The following is a 27181-nucleotide window of genomic DNA, read 5'->3' as shown; positions in this document are numbered from 1 at the left end:
GAAGAATTCAACATTTTCAGTTTTTATCATTTTGAAGTATTGTTGAAGTTAATTTTCTAACATGAGCGAATAGTTCATAACAGTTTGTTTAGTTGTCAAAAAAATAAAAGAAAATCACAATAGAATATCCTACAAATATGAGATTCAATACAACCGTGCATCTCTATTCGTCGGTTTCGTGTGGGTGTTTCCTTTTCCTTATGCATGTGGTTGGAAAAAAAAAATAGATGAAATAAAATAGATCTAGAACTTAGAGGTACGTTGCATTGCAAATTGATGCAGGTATGCTTCCTTTGAATTTATTGCTTGAAAGAGAAAAAAAATAAACATAAGAAAGGAAGTCACCAATGTTATTGGGTATGACAAAACTGGAATCATTCATTGAAAAATTAAAAGTATAAACATAAAAATAACAGGATAATTTAATATTTTAATCTTTATCTTTATATATTTTTTAGCACTATTTTATTTTAAATATATATATTTTAATTTTTTTAATAAACCATCTCGCAACATATTGTGATATCACGCCAAAGGGACAAAATTAGAGACAGTAGCATTTTCTTTTTCACATTTTTCAAACTTGTGGAGAAAGCGGAACTAAATAGCTATTATCTACATGGCCTGCCAGATCAATATGGAATGCGAGATTTTATTCTTGTGCTAAAGGTTTACTTTTATTTATTTATGAAAATAAATTTCGAAGACCGTGCAAATGTAAGACGTCTTTGATTCAATTAAACTTAGACTTTTGTTTATGACAAGGATCAAGTACATTATTGACTTTTCATATATCAATATTAATATTTAAGAAAAATATTACTTATCATTTTCATATTATATATTAATATATAATTTTTTTTTATTCTTTTATTTAAACACACATATTTACACTATAATCATATATCAATATTTATATTTAAATAAAAAGATAAAAATAATAAATTACATATTAATATATGATGTAGAAATAATAAGTAATATTTATCTTTTAAAAACTACCTATACCAAAATATTTGAACTTTATACTCGAAGAGAGCATACGAAGCCAAAACTATTACCACTTCAGCCAAAATATAGTAAATATTATATTATCACGAGAATATTGTATTTAATAAAATGAAAAAGCTCATGATAAACTTTAATGAAACATGAAAATGATGAAAAGTAGAAATATAAAAATAAAAAAGTGGAAAAAGTAAGTTTAACAACTTTTTTCAAATTTTTTTATTTTTTTTATTAGGGCTATTTTTGTCACTTTTTTTAAGAAATATAATATATATTGTTATCAAATTAAGATTATATAGGGATATAATAAATATCAATATAAAAATATGACAAAATTAATAATTGGAGGAGGTAAATATATTCTTAAAAATATATTTAAATGATTGAATTTAAATATTTTAAAACTCATTCTCCAATCTGCAGGATGAATAAACTATTTTTTTTACTAATTTCTAGTTAGCTATATATATTGAAATTTACATATGCGGCTATAACTACTTAATTAAAGGGACAAGCCGGAGTCACTCGCGACTTGACCTCAAAAGCAAGGGCCGCGGGCATACTAGCAAGAGCGGCATACAGAGCAGACAATCTCGACGACGCAATGGACAGGGACTGGGGTTCGAAGCCTGGTAGCGGAGGCGCCGCCTCCGCCCAGAACGAAGCTATCGACCGCCGTGAACGACTCCGAAGGCTCGCCCTCGAGACCATCGATCTCGCCAAAGATCCCTATTTCATGCGGAACCACCTCGGCAGGTCCTCTCTCTCTCTCTCTCTAGTTTTTTTATTTGCTGGTTTATTGCTTCTTCTGAGTTTAAAGTCTTGTTGGGGGTTGCTGTAGTTACGAGTGTAAGCTTTGCCTGACCCTTCACAACAACGAGGGGAATTACTTGGCCCACACACAGGGAAAACGGCATCAGACTAATTTGGCCAAGAGAGCTGCTCGCGAGGCTAAGGAGGCCCCTGCGCAGCCTCAGCCGCACAAGCGCAAGGTCTCCGTACGCAAGACAGGCAAGTCCTTTCTTTTTCTTTGTTTTCGTCCCATAAATACTACCGTTTTATGCTTTTTTCTTCTATAAGGATTTGTGATATATTGTGCTTTTTTCTTCTATAAGGATTTGTGATTTGTTGTGCGCCTAAACGGCAATGTTATGTATGCCCCTAGAGTGCTATTTCTTTGAACACCTAGTGCGCAGATTTGTGTTAACGAAGATAATTGTTTTGTATGAGCGTGATATGTTACGAAAGTATGTTTTTGACTCTTGGGTTGCGGAAATTATAAGTAGCTAATAGTGTTTGTGTGTGTCTGCCTCTGAATAAGACTACATGTCCCGAGAGTTTACTACGATTGGGACTCAATACACAGGGCTTCAATGGATATATTTATAAGAGAAATATTTGAAAGGTTACAATTAATGTTTGAAGCCACAATGATAGGGTTTTCATGACCGATTGGGTTTACTAATTCTGTATATGTGCAGATAGTTTTTGAAATCTACATACAAATGAAATGAATCGAGATTTCAGGCAGGGATATATGTCTTGCTAACCTTCAGTCCTTTGAATATCTCAAATGAAGATGATTAATGGTAAAGGAGCTTGTAACTGTAAATGAAGATGATTAATGGTAAAGGAGCTTGGTTTCGATGGGATTCTTTAGAGAGGTGGGGATTGAGTCGAAAGTATTTACACTTAGTAATGAAGGTGGATTATTTTGCATTACAGAGAGGGGATGGAGTAGGAAGCAGGAACTAGTGGTGGACCTTAGAACTGTGCAGTGGATGGTTAAGGCGTTGGAGGTTTGCTCGAGAGGTGAGAAGGAGGAGTTCTACAGCTCCATCAGAGAGGGCTATTGTAGTTATTTAGCTCAGAAATGCTCCAACAGTAGAGGATGTTTCGTGAGGGTGGCAGAATATAGGGAGGGAGGTAGGAGAAGCTTTATCATTATCCCAGAAAGGGAGGGGGGGAAAAGGATGGAAAAGGCTGAAGGAGGCGTTGGTGGAGCTAATGCAGGAGAGGAGAACATGGGGTGCAGCAGCTCCGTTTGGCCACCAAACAAGGCCTAAGGGAGAGACGAAACGATCATACAAGGAGGTGCTTGCACCGTATGGGGGGCGAGAGGGGCACTGCACCACTGACAGACTTAAGCCTCGAGCTCTTCAAGGAGTATGTCTTGCAGATGGTGGCAGAGAGGTGGAGATGGAATTACGCTGGCAGATGGACGTGTTGCAGAACCAACTATGGAAAGTGCAGAAGGAAGTTGAAGATTTGAGGAAATTGGTTGGGCGTAATAAGGAAATACGTGTGGAGGAAAGTGGGGCTGAGAAGAGGGGCCGGGCTGGTATCAAACTGAGAAGGCCCACCAAAAACAGAAAAACATGGGGCCTGTTTGGAGGAAAGTGGGGCTCAAGGTAGTGGGCCCTCATCACTCGGCCCTTCTGACGCTAGGTGCAATGGACGCATGGATGGGCTTGGCCCATCGGTCCAGAAGGAGAGCTAAAGCCCTATGGCTCATTCTGGGATTCCGTCTGGTGCACAGCTAAGTCAACCATGCTTGCCACCGTCGCAGGGGGAGACGTCGGGGGGCCAACAGAAACTGCCGATGACGGCAGTGGTACTCTCTGATGATGGCCCGAAGGTATGGGGTCCACTAAAAGAAGATGTTCATGTCGCTGGGGATGCTGTGACTCGAGTGGTGGAGTTTTCTCCGCCGCTCGTGGGCCAGACAGTGTCGATGAGGGAAGAGGAGTCCCCTGAGGGCCCGATGCGACTCTCTGTTGATGGCCCGAAGGGATGGAGTGCCCGAAATGATAATTCTCATGTCGCGGTGGACGATGCGACTCGAGTGGTTGAGTTTGCTCTGCCGCTCGAGGGCCAGACAGTGTCGATGAGGGAAGAGGAGGGGAGGGGGATTTCGGTGAACCACATTGGGTGTTTTCTCGTGAACACTGAGGTGGATGTAAGGGAGGGGGAGTTTTCGGACTCTGAGTTGGGTTTGTCCCAATATGATTCTGTTGAAGGGGTATCATTAGATGAAGAAAATGTGATGGTTCTGAGTGACCAAGTAGGGATGAATGAAATATCGGTGGTGGAGGAGACTCAAGATGTTTCGGGGGCTAACAGGGAGGTGGATCCGACTCCTTTGAATTTTCTGTTCCCTTCTCAGCCAGGAGTTTCAGATTGGGTCTTAGAGAAGGTAAACGAAATACAGAAAGTTGTGGGTGTGGAATATGAAGGGTATGAAGATCAGTTTTGGGCCTTGCTTACGGCCATTAAAGTGGAACACCAACAACATCGGAAGAATGTATCGAAAAAACAGCTGGAGCTTAATAGGTTGACATGGTTGCTGAACACTGAGGGTGGCTCCAGTAGGGGGAGGCTGAAAGGGAAGGGGCTAGCCATTTCTCCATGAAACCCAATATTGTGTCGTGGAATGTCCGCGGGCTTAACGAGGCGAATAAACGGTTGCGGATAAGAAATTTACTACGTGAGTGGAAGGTGGACATTGTGTGTTTACAGGAGACAAAGTTGAAGCTGATCAATAGGGGAATTGTCAGAAGTTTGTGGAGTGGAGTTCATGTGGACTGGGTTTATATGGCATCTAATGAGGCGTCGGGAGGAGTTTTAGTGATGTGGGATCGACGGGTGGTGGAGAAAATGGAGGAGTACATAGGGAGGTACTAGTAGCATGCTCATTTAACAGTGTGTCAGATAACTTTTTATGGGCTTTTGCAGGATTATACTGTCCAAATCTAGACAGCAACAAATTGTGTTTGTGGGAAGAACTGGCCGGTATTTACAGTTGGTGGAACCTCCCATGGTGCATAGGGGGAGATTTTAATGTTATTAGATTTTCAAGTGAGTCTTCTGGTAGTAGAAGAGGGCAGTCAGCTATGGTAGAGTTCTCTGAATGTATTGCTGAGTTGAATTTGGTTGATTTACCATTAGCTGGCGACTCCGCCACGTGGGCTAATAATCATTCTTGGTCTCAGTTGGATCGTTTCCTCATTTCTCCCGAGTGGGAGAGTCATTTCCCAGACGCCTGGCAAAAGCATTTGCCTCATATTAGCTCGGACCATTGGCCCATCTTGCTTGATTGTGGAGGCATCCAAGGTGGTAGAAGGTACTTTAAATTCGAAAATATGTGGTTAAAATTTGAAGGCTTTGTAGAAAGAGTAAGACAGTGGTGGTCATCGTACCAACTTCAAGGCACCCCTAGTTTTGTTCTTGTAGGAAAATTGAAAGCGCTAAAAAGAGATCTGAAATTATGGAATATGCAATCTTTTGGGGACTTAGGAGAAAACAAGAAGGGTAAGTTGAAGGAGATATTGGATATCGAGAGGATCCAAGAGTCGAGACCCCTTAACCAAGATGAAGTAGAACGGAAGACCTTGTTGGGTGAGGAGCTTGAGAGAATTATTTTGTTAGAAGAGATCTCTTGGCGGCAAAAATCAAGAGCCTTGTGGCTCAGGGAAGGAGATCGAAGCACCAAGTTTTTTCATCGAGTTGCAAATTCTCACAGGAGAAACAATAACATTGAGATGTTGAAGATTGACGGTGTTGAGTGTAAAGAAGAACATGTTATTCAGGATCATGTAGTTGGTTTTTATGAGCAACTCCTAACAGAACCAATGGGTTGGCGGCCGTCCCTTGATGGGCTGGGTTTTGACACCATTGGTATGAGTGATGCCTCTCGGATGGAGAGGGCTTTCGAGGAAAAGGAGGTAGTGCGGAAAATGGCTAAGGACAAGGCGTCGGGTCCAGATGGTTTCTCTATGGGTTTTTTTCAAGATTGCTGGGATGTTGTAAAGGAAGATATTATGAAGGTCTTTCAAGAGCTCTTCGTGGCGGGTAAATTTGAAAAAAGTTTAAATAATACTTTTCTTGCATTGATTCCAAAGAAGGTAGGGGCTACCGAGATAAAGGAGTATCGTCCCATCAGCTTAGTGGGAGGGGTTTATAAGATCATTTCCAAAGTGCTAGCGAACTGACTTAGTGAGGTGGTGGGGAAGATTATCACCAAGCCTCAAAACGCCTTTGTTAAAGGTAGACAAATACTTGATGCGGTTCGTATTGCTAATGAATGTGTGGACAGTAGAATGAAAGCAGGATCATCGGGGATCATATGCAAGCTTGACATGGAGAAGGCGTACGATCATGTTAATTGGGATTTTCTACTTTATCTTCTTGGGAGATGTGGCTTTGGAGAGAGGTGGCGGTTGTGGATTCTTTGGTGTATATCAACGGCTAAGTTCTCTGTGTTGATAAATGGTAGTCCGGCGGGCTTCTTTCATAGTTCGCGAGGCCTAAGACAAGGCGATCCATTGTCGCCTTTATTGTTTGTTATTGTAATGGAGAGATTGAGCAGGATGATCACGACTTTGACTCATCATGGATTCGTGGAAGGATTTTTGGTGGGAATCCCGAAAAGGGGTATCATTAACATTTCTCATTTATTGTTTGCAGATGATACCCTTGTTTTTTGTGCTCCAGATCAGAATCAGGTGCGGGCTTTGAAGGCGTTACTCCTATGCTTTGAAGTTGTGTCTGGTCTAAGAGTGAATTTTGAAAAGTCTGAGATAGTACCAATTGGTGTGGTGCTTAATGTACGGCAATTAGCACATGTTTTGGGTTGTAAGGTTGCCTGTCTACCTATGAAGTATCTGGGTCTTCCGTTGGGGGCTGGTGCAAGGACGCCTGCTTTATGGGAGCCAGTGATTGAGAAAATAGAGAAGAAATTAGCGAGTTGGAAGAAAATGTACATGTCGAAAGGTGGTAGACTTACATTGATAAAGAATACACTTTCTAACCTACCTACGTACTTTCTATCATTTTTTCCTATACCTGCAAGTGTGGCAGGCCTGATTGAGAAACTCCAATGTGATTTCTTGTGGGGTGGTTTGGGTGAGGAGTTTAAATTCCACCTGGTTAAGTGGGAAACGGTTTGTCGCCCAATATCCAACGGTGGTTTGGATATCAGAAATGTGAGGACCTTCAATCGGGCGTTACTCGGTAAATGGTTATGGAGATACAATAAGGAACAGGAAGCCTTGTGGAGAGGGGTTATTGAGTGCAAATATGGTGATATGTGGGGGGGTTGGTGCACGAAAGAAGTTAGAGGAGCTGATGGAGTGAGGATGTGGAAGCATATTAGAAGAGGATGGGCGGTCTTTTTTCATCACATTCGTTTTCAGTTGGGCAATGGATCCAGGATTAAATTCTGGAAAGATATTTGGTGCGGAGATACTGCTCTGCATAATGTATTTCCCTCATTATTCCAAATTGCCAGTGTTAAAGAAGCCTCAATAGCTGAGGTTATGGGAATATCAAGTGAGCAACTTCATTGGAACATCAGTTTCAGTAGGGCTGCGCAAGATTGGGAGGTGGATAATTTTGTTGACTTTTATAGCTTCCTTTACTCAGTGAAGCCAAGTCAGTTTCAAGAAGATGGTTCATCGTGGGTACCTGTCGGGAAAGGCGTCTTTTCAGTTCACTCATTCTATAAGGTTCTTACCCAAGACCCCAATATGAGCTTCCCATAGAGAAGGGTATGGAGACACAAGGCGCCCCCCAAAGTAGCTTTTTTTGTGTGGACAACATCTTTGGGCAAGATTCTCACAGCAGATAACTTGAGGAAGAGGACAATTATTATAGCAGATTGGTGTTGCATGTGTAGGGGAGGGGGTGAGTCGGTAGACCAACTCTTGTTACACTGTGAGATAGCAAGGGTTTTATGGGATGGAGTGTTGGACAGAGTAGAGTTGGGTTGGGTTATGCCCAAGACCATGGTAGCAGCTCTGGCCAGCTGGCCATCCATTGGAGGGGTACACTAGATCTCAGCAGTTTGGAAGATGATTCCAATGTGCATCATGTGGTGTCTTTGGCACGAACGTAATGCGCGAACGTTTGAGGACAATGAGAGGTCGATAGAGGAATTTATAGCTTTCTTTTATAGCACGTTATGTACATAGTTCAAGACTGTTGATTTCAATTGCATGGCCCTTCATGATTTCCTTATATCTCTTGAGAACCCATAGTTAGGGTTGTCTCTGTATATACTAGGCTAGGCCTATTCTTGGAGTAATACAAATTGTTTACATATAAAAAAAAAAACTGTACCACCAATGTCTTCTGAGGTCTAGAGTTACTGTCCATCGAAAAGTATCCTTGTGGAAAAAGTTTCATCAAGTGTTTGAAAAGTGTTAACTTGGTTAGATGATAGTTTCCAAGTATGGGTTGCATTTCTTGTGATTACAATGGTTTGAACTTGAGCACTCTCCCCAAAACAAGAAAAAGTCTAACATTATCATGGGTACATCTCTGGCGATTCTACTGGTTATACTCATAAGGACCCAAATCCCTTGCACATCTTTGTTTATGTTGTTATCATTATTGCTGTTTTTAAACTCTTTACTTTTCTTAGTGTCAACTCAACACTGAAAGATATGTGTTCGATTGATAACTTTAGAGCTCCTATTATTCTTAGCTCACAAGTATATCTCTATCATATGGGCTTACAGTCAAAATTGGGAGGCCGGGGTACCGTGTAACAAAGCAGTTTGATCATGAGACGAAGCAGAGGTCTCTTCTCTTCCAGGTCTTTATTGACTTTTTTTATTTTATATTTTTATTTATTGTGTTTTCATTGTCTTAAATAGATTTTTTTTTTTTTTTTTTTTAATGGGGGATTTTTTGTTTTTTTTTTATAAGTAGAAATGGGCTGGTAAGAAGTTATGGGGGATTTTTTTTTTTCTGATTGATCAGCTAAAGTAAGAGATGATGTTAACTCTATTCTTCTTGTAACATTATATGTCAAGCAGATTGAATACCCCGAGATTGAAGACCATGCAAAGCCAAGGCACAGGTTTATGTCATCTTATGAACAGGTGAATCTTCTTTCCATGGGTTTCTTTCCTGAAAATTTTCACATGCTTTGTCATTTATTTCTCTGCTTTGCACTGCACTTAAATTATTAATGCTGAAAAGGCACCTTTGTTTTTAGAAGATGAACAGTGATGTTCTAATCTTTCTTTTTATCACATCTTAATGGATGCAGAGAGTCCAACCCTTCGATAAGAGATACCAGTATCTTCTGTTTGCAGCTGAACCATATGAGATCATTGCTTTCAAGGTAAATCAGTCATATAATTCTACATGCTATTGATCTGCATCTTATTATTTTTTATAAGTAATTATTAATTTTAATTGTAACCATGTTCCTAGTTAGGTACTTTCCCATTTATACACCTTGTGAACTTCGGTTGTGCCCCTTTGTGCTTTTAATAGAATTGGCTTAAATATTTGGGTGTTCCTTTGAATGCCCCGTTCAAATCGAAATCTATTTGGGATGATGTACTAGAAAAAATAGAGCGGAAATTAGCTAGTTGGAAGAAGATGTATTTATCCAGAGGTGGTAGGGCCACTTTAATCAAATGTACCCTATCCAACTTGCCAACCTACTTTCCATCACTATTTATGCTTCCCGCCAAGGTTGCTCATCGCATGGAGAAACTTCAACGGGATTTCTTGTGGAGGGGATGAACGATGAGTTTAAATTCCACTTGGTAAAATAGATCACAATGTGCTTTTATCCTGGGAAGAGGATTGTGTATTTAGAACCTGCAATCTTTTAACGAAACTTTGATTGTCAAATGACTATGGAGATACCACAATGAACGGGAAGCATTATGGAGAGCTGTCATAGAATCGAATTATGGTGAACCATGAGGATGGTGTTCGAATGAGGTAAGTGGGCCATATGGGGCGGGACTATGGAAACACATGAGAAGAGGATGGGACACATATTCAAGAAATATATGTTTTGAGGTGGGTGATGGGTCCAAAATAAAATTTTGGCATGATGTGTGGTGTGGCAATAGGACACTCACGTAAGCTTATCCAAAATTCTATGGCATAGCAAGAATGAAAGAAGTCTCAGTTGTGGACCTCTTAATCCTATCTAGTGGTACTCCTCAATGGAATGCTATATTCTTTAGAGACGCAGGAGATTGGGAAGTTGATGCTTTCTTGGAGTTCTATGATCTAGTGTACTCTACCCCGTATAATGAGGGGAGCTGAAGACAAGTTCTTTTGGCACCCTTCTAAGAAAGGAAAGAAGTTCATAGTCCGCTCCCTCTATGATGCCATGATCATGCATAATACAAATCCATTTTTATGAAAGAGTAGTTGGAAGACAAAAGCGCCCCTAAAGAATTTTTGTTTTGCATGGATGGCTTCATTGTATGTGCAAAAAGAGTGGAGAATCCATAGATCATCTATTACTTCATTGTGAGATTGCTACGATCCTATGAAAGGACTTCTTTGCTTAGATGGGATTAACTTGGGTGATGTTGAAAAGGGTAATCGACCTCCTAGCTTCTTGGTAAGGTATCCGGGGCAACTCTCAAATTGCAACAATGTGGAAGATGATCCCAATTTGTATGTGTTGGTGTATTTGGAGGGAGAGGAATGCAAGAAATTTTGAAGATTGAGAGCGGTCAACGTATGAGATTAGAAGTTTATTTTTCAATACTTTTCTCCATTGATCAATTGTAATTGATTTTAATGGCATGTCTTTTCATGACTTCCTTGTATTGCTAAACTAGCAAGCATAGGCAATGCTCTTGTATATATCCCATATACTCAGGCCGTTGTCTATTTTATGCTCAATAAAATTTTGTTTATCGAAAAAAAAGTTTGGCTTACTCATCCCCAAAAAAAGTAGCAATCCACCAAAAAATGTAAGGTTGTCTATAATGTAGGGCTGATAATATGTGACACAACCCGTTAACCCAACACAAACACGACACGATAATAATGGGTTTGAGTTTAGTTTTGATGGGTTCGGGTCAAAACGGGTTGACTCGTTAAAACACGATTGCTTAACGGGTTGATAATAAGTCAACCCGTTTTGACTTGTTATGACCCGTTAAAAAAGTTAAAGTTACAATTATACCCTTATACTTAAAAGTAAAATTGTTGGAATTTTAATTTCGATATTTTTATTGTTTGGATTGTGATTTTGGATTTGTAATTAGTTTTATATTTTTTTATAGATATTGTGATTTTAACATTTATATAAAATTATGTTAAATTTAATCAGGTCAAACGGGTTAATTTCGGGTTTGTTCAAACCATTTACATAAACGGGTTGAAATGGATCGGGTCATGTTAACTTATTTTGTAGTATTCACTAATGGGTTAAACCAGGTTGACACGACACGACACGACCTATTATGTTAATTGATCGTGTTAGGGCTTGAGATTTTGATACGATAAGCTTAACAGGTTGTGTTCGAGTTAACCTATATAGTATAACAGGCCTTGACACGACACGAACATGACTCGTTAACACGATTTGACATCCCGACTGTAATGGCCTCTTAAGTTACAGAATTTCACTCCATTCAAATTAGAGTTAAAATTAACGGATTAGTGGACAGGAGCATGGTGGGAACACTAATATTTAAAGACATATTATTGCTTTTTTTAATAGGTAAATGATATTTTATTAATGCTAATATAGGAATAATACATATTGGTGCTTATTAATTTGCAATGTCCAGGCCGTCCTATCTTAATCCCTCTATAATGCTAATTTTGACACCATTTGGAAGCTATGCTAGATATTACACATTATTGTAAAATTAGGATGACATGATTGAAACAATTTTAAATTTATGGGGACATTTCAAATGATCCTATAATTACTTTGGTAGTTGCAATTAACCCTTTTATTTAGTTTTAGGAAATTTCATCACATGTGTGTGTGTATTTTAAATCCAGGTTCCTAGCACAGAGATTGACAAAACGCCTCCCAAGTTCTTCACGCATTGGGATCCAGACTCAAAAATGTTCACGGTGAGTTTGTTTAATACTTGCTCTTCTGCTTCAAATGCTTTTAGATTTATGCTTGCACAGAGACCGATTGCTTGATCAATCAGTCTAGTCTGTGTAACACAGCAAATTTACATGGTTGCCAGTGGGTCAGCTTCTGGTCTAATTCTCATCTCTCAATTTACTTTATCACCCAAGTGATGCCACCAAACTTGCTTTCTTTAATTGGGTTGGACAATCTTTATTGTCTCACAGGCCAACTGCTGATCTGCTTAAGGCGCACTCTGATTTTTTTTTTTCATATTTGTATTAGTTAATTTTATCTGACCTGGTCATTTGGTGTGTAAATGTGAAGTTGCAATTATATTTCAAATCCAAGCCACCAGAGGCGATCAACCCTCAATCTGGCCCCGTAGCCAATGGCACAGCAGCTCCCGGTGTCCCACCAAGACCTTTGCCGCCGCCCCCCCAAGCCCCACCCCCGCCACCGCCTCCAACCCAAGGAGTACCACCTGGTGCACCCATTGGAAATCCTCCTAGAGCCCCGCCACCATCAATGCCAGCTTTGTTCCCACCGCCACCTCCTCCTGCAGCAAATGGACCTAGGCCTATGCCTCCTGGCGGAACTCCACCTGTCCCTCCCCCACCCCCTGTTGGTAGTGGTACAATGGCAAATTTCACACCTGGTACAAGACCTCCAATGCCTCCCCCACAAGGTTTTCCACCCCAACAGATACAGGGCCAGGGTGTCCGTCCTCCACCCCCACCTTCTAGCATGGGGCAACAGGTCCCTAGGCCCCCTCCTCAGTAAGCATATCACTGTGAAGTAGTTGTGGAAAGAACTATATTCGAGTACTATGCTTTTTTATTTTTTATTTTTCCTTTTCTGAAAGGAACTATGCTAGCGGTAAAGATGCGTTTATTCGGATACTTAAAACTGAATGAAACTGGATGTGGTTAGCAATTTTCAAGAATTGTTCAAGATATTTGTGCGTTTCGGTTGATGAGCTTGTCCTATTTTGAATGTTCCGTCCTCTTTGGAAGACTTGGAGAAAGCAAAAGTTGCATAGTGGTGATTGGATAATTTGGATCTATTTTAAGATTTCTATTTGCTGCATTTGTCATGTCAAATTCAAAGCATATATTCAATATGCTTTATGTATGCTCACACTTGTTCTAGCCGCTTTTCTTCTCATTTAGATTTTGTTTGTCTTCACCTCCCTAGTCGGGTGCTTCTCTTGTATACAAGTACTTGAGTAGGCATCTGTTGTGCATTATATTCCATAAAAGAATAATGTACTCACAAAGAGCTGACAGAAATCAATTAAGTGAGAGATTATTGACGTACTCTTTTAATTGTCATCAGTTCTCGCTGTAAGTCAAGGCGTCTTCTTTGTCTTTACGCATCTTGAATGTGGTTCAGGTGTGGCTGTGCCTTAATTCATGTTTATATGCAATTGCACTTGAACATACAGGACCTTGCTATTTATCATGTTAACTTATAAAGTCTGATTTCAGTGCGATCTGACTTCGTAGATATTCATGATTTACTCGTGAAGCTAAAAAACTTTTACTTGTATGAAAAGAAGATTGGTAATTAGAAGAATCGGTGTATATACATATATACATAGGTGTATGTATATATTTATCAATATATGAATGAGTTTTAATTGAATCGAGCTAATGAGTTGACTTGAGCATAAACGAGCAGGTCTTAACGAGCCTTGGCTGAGTCGAGTTGAGTTTTGTTGGGTATGTATCATTTACAAATCGAGCGGGTATCTGCTTTTACGAACGATCATTTTTTTTTATGAGCTGAATTCGATTTGAATTTAATCGAGTGAGTACCGAACGGGCTATCGAACAGACTGATTCATTTACAACCCTAAGTTGATGATTCTTCCAACCCATTATTCTCGCAAAAGACTCATTATCAGGAAAACTCACAACAGGACAACACAAATTTTGGAGTGAGCACTCGAAGAGATCTATATGCGTACTCAATCATCTTTCTCATTCATCCTGATCTTCTCTTGCAATGATATCGATCATGGTACCTTAGTACAGAACAACGTCATCGTATTCCTCGTGAATTAAACGTTTGGTTTTGGGTCTCTTCCTTCCTTAGGACCTGTTCTGCCCTTGCCGGCATGTTCACAACAAGCTGCATTTGTAGCCTGCTTAACAAAGTTGCTTAATTAGAAAACGAAAATCCTTTTTTTATCCCTTATTTCTTATATTTAGAAAAGAACTCAAATGCTTTAAAAAGTAATATTGCATTAGGCCGCATGTAACTATTTTACAAGCTTAGAGTCGACTGAGTCTGTCTAGTAGTGCTCGATCCGGGGCATTCCTAGTTAGTCTTTATAATTTGCCTCACGCAATTAATCGATGCCATCAATTAACTGAACATATATGGGAGGGTAAACTATTTTTGGTCCAATATTGAATTTTAGAGAGTTAGGTTCAGTTATCTGCAGCCAACCCTCACTCTATAACATAGCCGATCGAGTTATGTATTGATCTGAAATCAAAAGGATCAAAGGATGGCAGGATTAGATGCAGGGCACCTTAATTAATATCAAGTAGATAGTAGATACGTTACATATATACGGGCTCTTTAAACACTTGGCCGGAAGGATTAAGGAAGAATTAATTTGAGGAGGCTTAGCTAGTACTAACTAATAAGTAACTATATATGGACTAGGGTAGCATGCTAGCTTCTATATTACTCGATTGAAGGAAACCAAGTAATCAAGCCTCGTGGCGGAACTGATCAATTCGGGCATGCATTTATTTTCCACAGCCAGAAGTCTAGGGACAAGTAAGATCATGTAGTTAGGCACGGTACTGAACCACATAGAGAGAGAGAGAGAGAGAGAGAGAGAGAGAGTATTTGTCGTGACAGTAACAGATTGACAAAAAAATTGTAATGTATTACAAGCGAAGTACAGATTGAATTTGCTTCCTCTTTCAAATATTGACACATGGTCGAAGCAACTCATGTACGTGTGACATAATTTACTACTTTTCTCGCGCGCAGCCCCTTAATTCGACCGATGTCAAGGCCACGGTCGCGAGCTGATAACACAAGCAAGACTAATTGGTAACAGCTCAAGTCAAGGTGATCAAGTTATACCATTCCTAATTGGAAATGATCCAAACCCAATTCTCCGCATCTAACGCCTTGAAACCCGGGTTTAAGCCTCTCTATATATACCACCCCCCATGTTCATTAAGATTACCACCAACATAGCTACCACGTACGTAATACACCGTACCCAACCTCATTGATCAGATTAATTACTAATCAGGCACTGCGAGAGCAATACCCCGCGCCCATCTAACAATGATGAAGACGGCCCTTCCACTCTTCCGCCTTATCTTGGCCTTCTTTTTCTTTGCTGGTATGCCTCGCTTTCCATTTTTTTTTTTTTTTTTTAAGAGAACATTTTCTTTAGCACATTAATATTATAAGTTGCTTTTTTGTAAGCAAGCATTTCTAGAAACCTTAAAAGCTTTAAATATCGGACGTTGGATATATATACAAACAGGCTAATATATGGATATGGGGGGTCAGTATTAGAGCTAGATTTCGTATTTTGCATGTGTATATATACATGCACCTATAATCGTTATAGGTGTTTCTACGATCGAGCTTATAAAATGGTACTGTATTGTAATTGATTAAATTCACTTGTTGCAATATCTAAGATATATAATATTGTCTGTCTTTCATGTACGGCATGCATGCAATATGGTGATGAGGAATTAATTTGTTTGATGTTGCATGCATGCAGGTGCTCAATCCGCTAGAATAACTTTCACAAACAACTGTCCGAGAACTATCTGGCCAGGAACCCTAACCTCCGATCAAAAACCTCAACTATCAACTACTGGGTTTGAATTAGCATCCAAAGCATCCAGATCACTAGATGTCCAAGCTCCATGGAAAGGCCGGTTTTGGGCACGAACTCGTTGCTCCACGGATGCTTCAGGAAAGTTCTCTTGCCTTACTGCGGATTGCGCCTCCGGTCAGGTTACATGCAACGGTAACGGTGCCATCCCGCCAGCCTCTTTGGTAGAAATCAACATAGCAGCGAATGGAGGGCAAGATTATTACGATGTCAGCCTTGTGGACGGCTTCAACCTGCCTGTTTCAGTGGCCACACAAGGCGGAACCGGTGATTGTAAGACCTCGAGTTGCCAGGCCAACGTGAACGCGGTTTGCCCAGCAGAGCTGCAAGTGAAAGGGCCTGACGGGAGCGTGCTCGCTTGCAAGAGCGCATGCACAGCGTTCAACCAGCCACAATACTGCTGCACTGGAGATTTTAATACTCCAGATAAATGTCCACCCACTAACTATTCCATGATATTTGAGAAACAGTGCCCTCAAGCTTATAGTTATGCATATGATGATCAGAACAGCACCTTTACTTGTTCCGGTGGACCTAACTATATTATCACTTTCTGCCCTTAAACTTGCTGAGAGGAATTATGCGTTCCCTTATATCTCTATTATCTCTATATAATATGACAATAATCGAGTACTAGTACACATGCATGTGTGTGTACGTCAGTACGTAGTGTAATAAATCTTGAACTATTTATAGCAAAGTAATAAATAATGCACAAATTTTCTTGTGCTTTATGAAGAGTGCAGTAGTAGTACTGCTTTTCTGCAGCTACTTTATATATCTTCATACATGCGGCTTATGACCAAATTAAATGTGTTAATTGGTCCTGATCTCATGCGCCATCAATTGCTAGCTTTTTAATTTGTTTGCATCGCAACCCATAGTACTATTAGTTTCTAACAATCTTACGTTTGAGGCCGCTGGTTCCTACTTAATGCGGCCAACTCCGGCTTTCGAAGCTAATTATATATACCAGATATGATCATCACTCACTCAAGTTTGTTAGTTTCTTTTCATTTGGGAATTGTGAGCAAACACACACATGTGCATGCACACCGTACCGTACGTGGTCTATTGACTCCGTGTCACGCAGTACGCAAAGTAGTTTATTGCATCTTAATTAATTTGTTCTGGAAAATTGATACAAATATATAGCGCGCAGTTATTTTTATCACGACAAGAAATTATCTTCATAATTACAATACCAACCATTTTTTTTTTTTTTTTAAAAAGGTAAAATATAAAAGAAATCCTGAAATATTTGGGCATTTTTATTTGGGCTTGAAAGATTTGGGTTCGCAATCTTAACCCAAATTCCCCCCTCTTGAAATTGAAGTAGCGGCCGGCTGATTTTTCCTTGGGAACAGCGCTATCTATCATCTCATGTAGGCCCAAGAGAAGCAGATTTTCATTTTATCAATGGTTGTAACCCAAAAATGGGCTTTCATGAGAACCAGATTGCTGTGATGAGTGGGCACGGAGGGAAAAAAAAAAAAACAATAAATAATACATCTAGATTGAGTTCGGCACAAACAGACTACAAGGTTCAACTTCCCAGCTAGCTTTCATTTCATATTTCACTTTATATTTTATAATAAATAGATATTATACATTTTAAGTACTGAAGTACTGGATGGATGCAGTACTTATCCAATTCATATCTTAATTACTTCATATTTTATATTAATTAATAGATGTGTATTTGGCTATATATATATATATATATATACCGACTGATATCAATAAATTTGTTCTTATAAAAAAATATAATATTAGATATTATGTATTTAATTGAAATAGAGAAGATCATTGTTCGTGAACAAAACCAATTATATCGGTTTTACTAACAATTCCGTAATGTGAAGTTAATTTAGGGTGTAACCGATTTGGTTCGGTTTCGTTTTATACAAATTTTAAGATCAAACCGGTTACACCGATTTTACATTTTCAAGTATCGATTTCGGACCCGTTACCTTCCAAAATTGATACTTTCGATTTTATCGGTTTTGGTCCAGTCCGGTCCCCTTTTTCTATTTTACCGGCAACCTCCATCCTCTACTCAGCCACCAGACAACGCCAAACAGCCACCACGACTTGCACCACCAACTGTTTGACGCCATCGCCAACAACAACAGAAATATCTCTGTTTTTGGCTCCCCAAAATAGAGCAACCTCTATCAAGGCACGGTTTTCTTTCTCCGATTTCTCTCTCTCTCTCTCTCTCTCTCTCTCTCTCTCTGTGTTAATCAACTACCTAGATTAACGGTAGCTTTGTCGCACCACCCCAGCCAAGCCTTCGTCGAGCCTCCCCTTCACAGACTCTATTTTACTTTTCTCTTGGGTTAAGTCTCTCTCTGCCACCGTTCTTCTTCTTGTGGTTGCTATGTAGTTAAATTGGTATTTATAGGTACGTAACCCTAGGGATAGAATCTATGTTTAAGTACCTTTGTACCCTTTTGATTTTGAAAAGCTATAGCTGAATATATGTGAATGGACTAGGGTTGAGCTCCGACTCCGTCGGAGTCGGAGTTGCCGTTTTCGAGCTATTTTTGCTCCGACTTCGAACGGAATCCAACCGTCTATGTGGCTAAAAGAAATAAAATATAAGTACTTAAGTATTAAACATTGACTTTTGGGGAGATGATGACATACATACGGCATACATGTGTCTATGAATATGGGTTCAACAAAAGGGTTGGTAGATTCCTGTCGAAATCTTCATAATTGAATTTAAGTGGTCCTAGTGTCCTACTGCTACATTTATATTACATAATATATTAGAGTACAGATAGAGCAATCAATGAATTTAAGGCATCTTGGGACCCATGTTTTTTGTATTTTTGCTCTCTAATTAATTTATATTTTTTGGGGTCTAATCAGGTTCGATCTCTAATTGACATGATAAATGATATAATATCAACCAACATCAACCATGTAATATTGTGTCCAAATATATTAATATAATAATGTGGTCAATTTCTTTTATTAAATAAATTATATGTAAACATTAATTTGATCCATTACATTACATAGCACTATTAACAGAGGTAGGTGTGTCTACGACTTGATCTAAATCTGCATGATCCACATGGATTTATTTGATAAAATCTAAATCTGCTGTTAAACAATTGCTGGTCTCTTTCTATCATCTTGTTGAAACCCAATTTCATACCAAAATTCAATCCATCAGATCATATAATGGTCCAGAATTTCTCTAGACAGATTTTCTTTCTTTTAAAGGTATTCTACATCAAACTAGTTGTGTAGAAACATCACAACAAAACTCTGTTATTGAGAGAAAATATCAGCATCTTTTAAATGTGGCAATAGGTCTTAGATTTCAATCTAATCTTCCACTTCATTTTTTGGGAGATTGCATTTTAACAGTTACTTATCTCATAAACAAAATTCGTTCACCTCGATTGTCAAATAAATCTCCTCATGAGCTCCTATATCATAGTCCACCCACATATACTCATCTTAGAGTTTTTGGATGCTTATGTTATGCTTCTACCTCTACTCATAACAGGTCAAAATTTGTCCATCGAGCTCGTAAATGTATCTTCTTGGGTTACCCTTATGGTATCAAAGGATACAAAGTGTTTGATTTAGTCACAAATTCTTTGTTTGTGTCTAGACATGTTATCTTCCATGAGTCTATTTTTCCTTTTCACTCTGATTCTTCTCATACAGAGGCTTTTCCATCTTGTTCTTCAGATTCTGCCCCGTTAGTCTTGCCCAAACCTGTGAATGATATTTCTATTCCTCTTAGTTCTTTAGATTCTGCTCCATCTTAAAATACAGATTTTGTTTCCAATATCCTTGATTTCCATGATTTAACTCAGTTTCCTCCTCTTCGAAGATCCAACAGAAGTCACAAGGTTCCTGGCTACTTGCAAAATTATCATTGTTTCCTTGCTTCTTTTGCTGTTTCACCACCTTCTACATGTTCTACCAGTTCCGAAATTTTTAAGTCAGGTAAACAATACAACATTTTTTATTTTCTTTCATGTACCAATTTGTCTTCTTCTCATCGTGTTTTTAGTTTGGTCATTTCTTCAAATATTGAACCAGAATTCTATCATCAAGCTGTTAAGCATTCTCATTGGCGAGATGCTATGACTGATGAATTAGCTGCATTGGAAGCTAATAACACCTGGGTCTTTATTGATCTTCCCTTAAATAAAATTGCTATAAGATGTAAGTGGGTATATAAGATTAAATACAATGCTAATGGCTCTATTGAAATATATAAGGCACGTTTGGTAGCTAAAGGGTATACACAGCAGGAAGAGTTAGATTAATTTGACACTTTTCTCCAGTAGAAAAATGGTGACTGTGAGATGTGTTATTGCTTTGGCAGCCATGTTTAAATGGCATTTGGTTCACTTAGATGTTAATAATGATTTTCTTTTTGGAGATTTAAATGAATAAGTCTATATAAAGTTGCCTCTTGGTTATGGTAGAAAGGGAGACTCTGTGTTTGTAAGTTGCATAAATCCTTATATAGATTAAAACAAGCCTCTCGCCAGTGGAATCATAAATTTACAGCTGCTTTGCTCACTCATGGTTTTACTTAGTCAAAATCTGACTATTCCTTATTTACTAGAATGCAAGGTTCCTCCTTTATCGCGTTACTAGTTTATGTGGATGATATTTTGATAACTAGTAATGGTATGGATTATGTTGCTCTACTGAAAGATCAGTTGCATAATCAGTTCAAACTTAAGGATTTGGGTCAACTTAAATATTTTTTGGGCATGAAAGTAGCTTATTCGAAGCAAGGTATTTCTGTTAGTCAATGCAAGTATGAATTGGAAATATTCTCTTTTGGTTCCAAACTTGTTTCAACCCCAATGATTTCCATGTCAAACTGAACAAGTTTGATGGTACTCCTTTAATTGACCCTACTTCTTATAGAAGACTGATTGGCAGGTTGTTGTATTTAGCTCATACAAGACGTGATCTCACTTATTCAGTACATCATCTAAGTCAATTTTTAGACAGTCCTTGAGAGCCTCATCCTCAAGCAGCACATCGCATTTTATGTTATCTTAAAGACACACCTGAACAAGGTTTATTTTTTGCAGCCTCTTCTCCTTTACATTTAAAGGCGTTTGCTGATTCTGATTGGGTAAGTTGTCCGGATACAAGGCGATCAGTTTTTGGATATTGTGTTTTCATTGGCAATTCTTTCATCTCATGGAAGTCTAAAAAATAACAAACTATCTCTCGGTCATCTGCTGAAGTCGAGTATAGGTCTATGGCCTCTGTTGTTTGTGAGCTCACATGGATTGGATATTTGTTTCAGGATCTGTAGGTGAAGCATGATCAAGCAGCACTATTGTTTTGTGATAACCAAGTAGCCATTCACATTGCTGCTAACCCAGTTTTTCACGAATGTACTAAGCACATTGAACGTAATTGTCATTTGATTCGGGATAAGATACAAGCGGGTTTGATTCGCACACTGCATGTATCATTAGAACATCAAATGGTAGATTTACTCACTAAAACTTTAAGTTCTCCTTTGTTTTCTGCTTTGTTATCCAAGATGGGAATTTTGAACATCTATACTCTATCTTGAGGGGGACTATTACATTTTAATTCATTGTATAGCTTTACTGTCTAGTTAGCAATAGTTAGTTAGACTAGTTAGTTAGTCTTTTTAGTCATTTAGTCCTTTTTGGTCATTTTGCTTTACTTATATATAAGTAAGGTTGAGTGTAATCTTTTACTAAGACTGAATAAGATCAAATTTCAGATTCTAAAAGCTTTCATTTCTGAAACTGTAACACATGGGTATATTTCTAATCGGCTAAAATTGGTATCTTAGCTCATATTATACCCATAGAAGAATTGTTTTTATCAATGGCCTAAACTTTCTCATAGTTTTGCCAAAGGCATAGGGCCTGGCTGGCATAACTCATAGTATTTAAAATGGAGATTTGGAGTTCGAAACCCCTCTCTTCCAAATAAAAAAAATAAAAAAATTTTTTTAAAAAAACTTACTCAGTTCTTATTTTAAAACTTAGACTTCAATTTAATTTTAAACTGAGTCTAATATCTAAATATTTAACTCTCAAATCATTAAATTCATCTCAACTTAAATTTTTTTATATGTAAGATTTATAATATTTTTCAACTCAACACATTTTTACACGCGGAATGCATAACTTTTTTTCAACTTTTCATAAATACATTTAAACTTATCTTAACATCCAAACACATCTAAATTTTTCTTATATAAGCTCTACAAAACTCACTCTACTATTTTAATTTATTGTTATTCATAAAAGTTCAACTCATCAACTAGCTTAACATCCCAACCGAGCCTTGAATCTATCTTTTTGTTCGAGTCGAATTTTATCGTATCACCAAATTATGCTGTCCGAAACGGCACTCTCTCAAGGAACTGACAATCTAAAGAAAATTCGAAAATTAAGAAAAAAGAGATTGAAAAAAAATAAAAGATTTTTATTGAGTGGTTATCGGATGGACGCTCCTGCGAGTACTCAACACATGCATTTATAGTTGAATTCGTTGCGCGGATCCAATAAGTTTACAGGGTAAGAAAGAGAGAGGGAGAGGGGAAGGGAGAATACTAATAGAAAGGAGTAATCAAAGGTGGCCGGCCCATTGTACTCTGTAACCCCATCATTTTCCTTACTTTAATGTATATCTTCACCCTCAGATACAGATACATGCGCCACCGCATTTGATGATCCTCTTCGTTTCTTCTCTTCTTTTATTAGGGTTTTTTTTTTTTTTAATAAAAATCTTTATACGTTACAGTTCGAATTCAGCTTCTTTTTCCACTTTCTAGCAATGGCGAACAACAAGAAGAAGACGAAGAACTCACCCAAATCAGAGCAAATTGATAACCTACCATATTATCATTCTCAAAAGCCCAGAAGCTCACCACCCAAACGCCGCTCCGACTTCTCCTCCTTCTTCTATTCCGCTCCTCTCTCCAATTCAGGTCCCTATCTCTTTCTAACCTCATACATACGTAGTCCCATGCTCCGTCTGTATTTCTTTATTTTTCTCAATTTCCCCTCTTCACCTTCAGAACTGGTGTCACTACTGAATTGACATCGCAACTTGACTTTTCTGTGCATCAATTTATAGCGCATTATCATTTCCTCTATTAGGGATTGAGTCCGGCCTTTAATTTTCTAGAATGGGAGTTATAACTCAGTTCATCAACTGCTTTTGCTGTTCTTGGATGTTATCATTGCTTTGTCGCTTCCAATTCATCGATTCAAATAAATCTCATTACTTTCCTTGTGATACAACTTTCACTTGCATAAATCTTGCATCTTTGGGTCTAAATTTGCATCGTGGCTTATCGGATGTAGTATTGCCGTATATGGGTTTGGGTTGGAATTTTGCTTTAGTATACTATATTTATATTCATAATTCCCTTCTTTAGGGAAGGAGTGAAAGTCGATGTGTCTGCTAGGTCGCGTTTGCTTTGCTCAAACGCATTGATGGTACGGTGACAACGTGTTTTTGCTAACATGGGGCTCTTCGGACCGGTGTCCCTTTCGGTAGAAGATAGGGACTTTTTTTTTTCTAAGTTATTGTCCCGAGTACTTTTTGGGTTTCTGAGGACTGAAGCTTGAAACACCACAGTTTTTGAAACCGTATGACATCATTATTGTCTCACCTGTTCAAGTTTCCTGCAGCTGTTTTGGGAAATGTTTTTTTTGTTTTTTGAAGTTTCTGAAAGCTTACTATTTGATTAGGTTGGTAATTATCTGTCCACAGGTTCCTTACCGGGGTCATCCTGTGGTGAAGTTGGATTGTCCAATGTCACCATGAATAGCTTGCACGACAGAAATGCTGAAGGAAAACAGTTGCCTGAGCATCCTCTGGTTCAATGCTGCAAGTTCCAGGATAAAGAACTACGATTCTCCTCGGATTTCTCCGAAACCCTGATCTTAGAAGTTGAAACAGTAGCACAGAATGAACTTTTTGACACCTTGAGTGAAAGGTTTGTCCAGCACATATTATCCCATGGTCATGCAAAATATCAGCAGTTTGAATCAATTTATATTGCAACGATTATCGTTTTCCTTTTTATAGAAACGTCGGTGAACAAACAAGTGATACTTCAAGGTCGGTAGAATGCACCCCTTCGAAATCGCATGCTACAGAAAGCAATGGTTTTTGCATAACACCAGGAAGTGTTGTGTGGGCTAAAACAGCTAGCCACATGTGGTGGCCTGCTAAGGTACGTTACTGTTATCCTCATGCGGTGCCCTAATTATCTCGGTTCCTTTTTTGACATTTAATTTTTGTTCTCTCATCTAATTTGATTAGGGAGAGAATTTTTTTGGCCTGTCTCTTCTAATTTGTCGTATGAAATATATTTTTTTCCTGGAATCTTTGCATTACATGCCCATTCAAATTATTTGTGAAGCTTATTTTGCAAGTTTAAAACTTCCAATCTTTGGAGTGTGCTCTTTTCTCAGGTCTGTAAGACAGAGTTTAGTTCCTCATCCAGAAGCTTCGGAGGTTGGAGTGGCAACGCCTTATGTATCTTAATTTTTAGGCTGAAAGGAAACATGATGTACAATTGGGTTATGCTGGATCTAAGCAGATCATATTTTACTGAACTACAAAATTGATACTTCTTTCCTTTGTAACCAGAAGTAGGATTCTTGTTTTGAATACTGTCTGAAAGCCCATCCCTTTAATAACCTGACTTTTGAAAACAATGTTTGATATCTACCTGACATAAGATATGATATTCAAACCATCATATGAAGCATATTTCTCTAGTTTTATTTGAGAAGCCAGTGCGCCTAGGCTAATAAAACGCAAACTGACTTTTCCAGATCACGGATCGAAGATACAATTCAGCTGACACAAGGAACCAAGATACTGGTGGACATGTTCTAGTAGAATTTTATGGAAGCAATGACATGTAAGATTTCTAACATTCTTTGCTAATATAAATGCACATCAATTGGCTGATCAAAATTTCAGAATTTGCATGATCTGTTTGTCTTATGATCCAACTAATAGTATTGTGATACCCAGCGCTTGGCTTGATCCTGCCAGAGATCTTTCCCAACTTGAGGATGTGAGTACTGTTGCTTTGACATATCACAATGTAATCTTGATTATTATCTTGCCACAAGTCTCTGGGTTGATATTGGTTCCTGTAAACTCCATACTGCAGTCACTATTAATTATTTTGCTTGTCTACCCTATTTTTTTCCTTCTTGCAACTCATTTTCTTTATGGGGGTGGGGGGCAAAAAATGCTCTACTTATGGGATATGCCGAGGATTGTTAAAAAATGTTAAATTAATTGTAGCGGTTAAAAAATTTCAATATGTAGAGTTATGGGAAAAGCATATCCTCCATTTAAAATATCATGTCGTCTTGTTACTGTTCATTTTCATCATGACTAAGACCATGTTATGTGTTTTGCACCAGTGCTTTGAAGAAAGGAGCTGTAACCCTATGGAAGATTTTCAAGACGCTTTAAAACAAGTAAATTGACCTAGCAAAAATGCCATATGCTTTATTATTCTATAGTTTTTGCATTATCTGCCAAGTCAACATTGTGTTCATATGTTTTCTTCTATTCTATCCTAATTGCAGGCCTTACTAGGGAAGGGATGTTTAAGTTCATGTGGAGAATTGTTTAAGAGCCCTGATGATCTTAATGACTCAGATCAGCAATATCATTCATCTGGTATGTACTGCCTTACAATTTCTTTCTCAACCATGTGTGAAACCTTAAGGTTAAGAGGGGAAATTATATCTCATTTTAGCATTATATTTCACATTTTCTTTAGTAAATGAAGTAGAATCGATATTGTACAATAAAGTTTGCATATCTATCCCATACTATATGCTCTCTATGTGGATCTTAAACCTCCATACTAAAGGGGATATAGCCTCTCCGGTTAAAAGAACTTGTGTCACTTGAACTTCCTTAATCTGATATGTAGTGTAGACGCCTTTTTTAAGTTTTCAATGTTGTCTGTTGTCTCATACACGTATAAAAACAAATGGTGTCTCATACAGAGTACAGCAGATTTCCTCTTGGAATGATGGAAGATAGTCTTTCACTAATCTTTCTTGAATCTCAGGTCACCACATGCTCTAATATTGAGTGCAGATATATAATAAAACAGATTTTCTTATTTCCTTGGTGATGTTGGTGTAAATTGGATATATGTGATGATTTGGTTTCTTGAAATTCAACGTTGCTAAGTTTAATATGTTTTTTTCCCCTGCCTCAAAACTGCCTATTCCAAGCGTCCCATGGGATCCTGAAGCCTTGGTTTGTATTTGGTATAATGCTTTATAGGCCCAAGTTTTAGGTTGACAAAGTCAGTTACGTCTTCTGACTTTTTTAGGAGATCATCGGCTAGGAAGCTATGTTGTACTACTCCCTTTGTTTCTTCCTTCCAGTTTTAATTTTGCTTCTGGTTCGAACAGAAAAATGGACTTCATCAATTTCAAGCAGAGCAGAGGATGATTTCCTTGAAAGAGGGAGGGGCAAGAGGGAGCGAAAGCGTAAACTACACTTTGATGTGAGTTGGCATCATCAGACCTCTTGGTGGTAAAGGATTTGTTCCTAGACAGATGTACATTTTAATGACATTTGTTTTGCAGGAGGTAACATTTCCACTGATGTCAGCCAAGAAAGTTCGGCGGTTCAGGATAATGAGGTACCTTGGCCTTAGCGCTCCAATTGGTTCTCCTTTTTTTATCAACTAACCCCCCCTCCCAATAATGTAGCTTTGGCAATATTTGATCTACCTTCTCACTCACTCACTCACTCACTCACTCGGCATTGTAGTTTTTGTTGTGAGGTTCTTAAGGTCTCTTATTTAATGACACTTCCATCTGTAAAGAAAATCTTTATCATTTGAATGATATAACTATCTCTAATCTTATTATAGGGATGTATAAAATCTTAATGTGGTTTTGAAAAAAATCATCTTAGATTCTTAAGGGATAGGTATTTTTCCTTCAAATTATAACAAGGCGGATATTAACTACCCCTATGATTATAGATAAATAACTAAATAAATAATACAAAGTAAAAATAAAAATGCCTTATCTTTCATTGAAGAATAATTATTAGATACTCTAGTATCAAGGACATGTGACAATTTCAGGTGATTGAAACAATTGTAATGAGATGGATTTATGTGATATGGTGGATGGATACACAACCATGCTGTGCATATACCTGCATGCATGCGCTCCACCTTTTTCGTTTGGAGCTGGCTAGCAGCTATCAGGGAGTTCTTGTAAGTCAAATATCTACTTACAAGATCTATATATATAAATATAAATATATAAATAAATATAATCATGTGCACTTCACATTCAACAGCTAGCATTAAATCTCTCTCCTAAAACCCATTATGCTTCACAATCTCC

The 27181-nt window shown here is 38.2% G+C and overlaps 3 protein-coding genes across 7 annotated transcripts; all 3 read left to right on the top strand.

The window, feature by feature from the left end:
- Window positions 1–1522: 1522 nt before the first annotated feature.
- LOC109013105 (splicing factor 3A subunit 2) lies at window positions 1523–13187 on the top strand. Its single transcript, XM_018995064.2, has 7 exons — window positions 1523–1764; window positions 1850–2019; window positions 8529–8605; window positions 8829–8894; window positions 9065–9139; window positions 11794–11868; window positions 12200–13187. The coding sequence occupies exons 1-7, from the start codon at window positions 1613–1615 to the stop codon at window positions 12653–12655; spliced, it is 1071 nt and encodes a 356-aa protein (XP_018850609.2). The 5' UTR covers window positions 1523–1612; the 3' UTR covers window positions 12656–13187.
- A 1884-nt stretch (window positions 13188–15071) lies between these two features.
- LOC109013108 (thaumatin-like protein 1) lies at window positions 15072–16549 on the top strand. The gene is made up of 2 exons (XM_018995073.2): window positions 15072–15251; window positions 15645–16549. Exons 1-2 carry the CDS (start codon window positions 15194–15196, stop codon window positions 16322–16324), a joined length of 738 nt encoding a protein of 245 aa, XP_018850618.1. The 5' UTR covers window positions 15072–15193; the 3' UTR covers window positions 16325–16549.
- A 5770-nt stretch (window positions 16550–22319) lies between these two features.
- LOC109013107 lies at window positions 22320–26705 on the top strand. Of its 5 annotated transcripts, none has more exons than XM_018995066.2 (10): window positions 22339–22437; window positions 22557–22743; window positions 23535–23760; window positions 23853–24000; window positions 24608–24696; window positions 24813–24855; window positions 25214–25270; window positions 25382–25475; window positions 26228–26322; window positions 26405–26705. In XM_018995066.2, the coding sequence occupies exons 2-10, from the start codon at window positions 22590–22592 to the stop codon at window positions 26507–26509; spliced, it is 1011 nt and encodes a 336-aa protein (XP_018850611.2). In that variant the 5' UTR covers window positions 22339–22437; window positions 22557–22589; the 3' UTR covers window positions 26510–26705. The 5 variants fall into 5 exon arrangements, with proteins under 5 accessions (XP_018850616.2, XP_018850610.2, XP_018850611.2 ...); XM_035689055.1 differs by lacking the exon at window positions 22339–22437 and adding an exon at window positions 23197–23410 and having other exon boundaries at window positions 22693–22743; XM_018995071.2 differs by lacking the exon at window positions 22557–22743 and having other exon boundaries at window positions 22320–22388.
- The last annotated feature ends 476 nt before the right edge of the window (window positions 26706–27181 follow it).

The sequence above is a fragment of the Juglans regia genome, chromosome 4, assembly GCF_001411555.2.
Source record: "Juglans regia cultivar Chandler chromosome 4, Walnut 2.0, whole genome shotgun sequence".
Lineage (NCBI taxonomy): Eukaryota > Viridiplantae > Streptophyta > Magnoliopsida > Fagales > Juglandaceae > Juglans > Juglans regia.
This window is presented reverse-complemented; position numbering and strand designations above follow the sequence as displayed.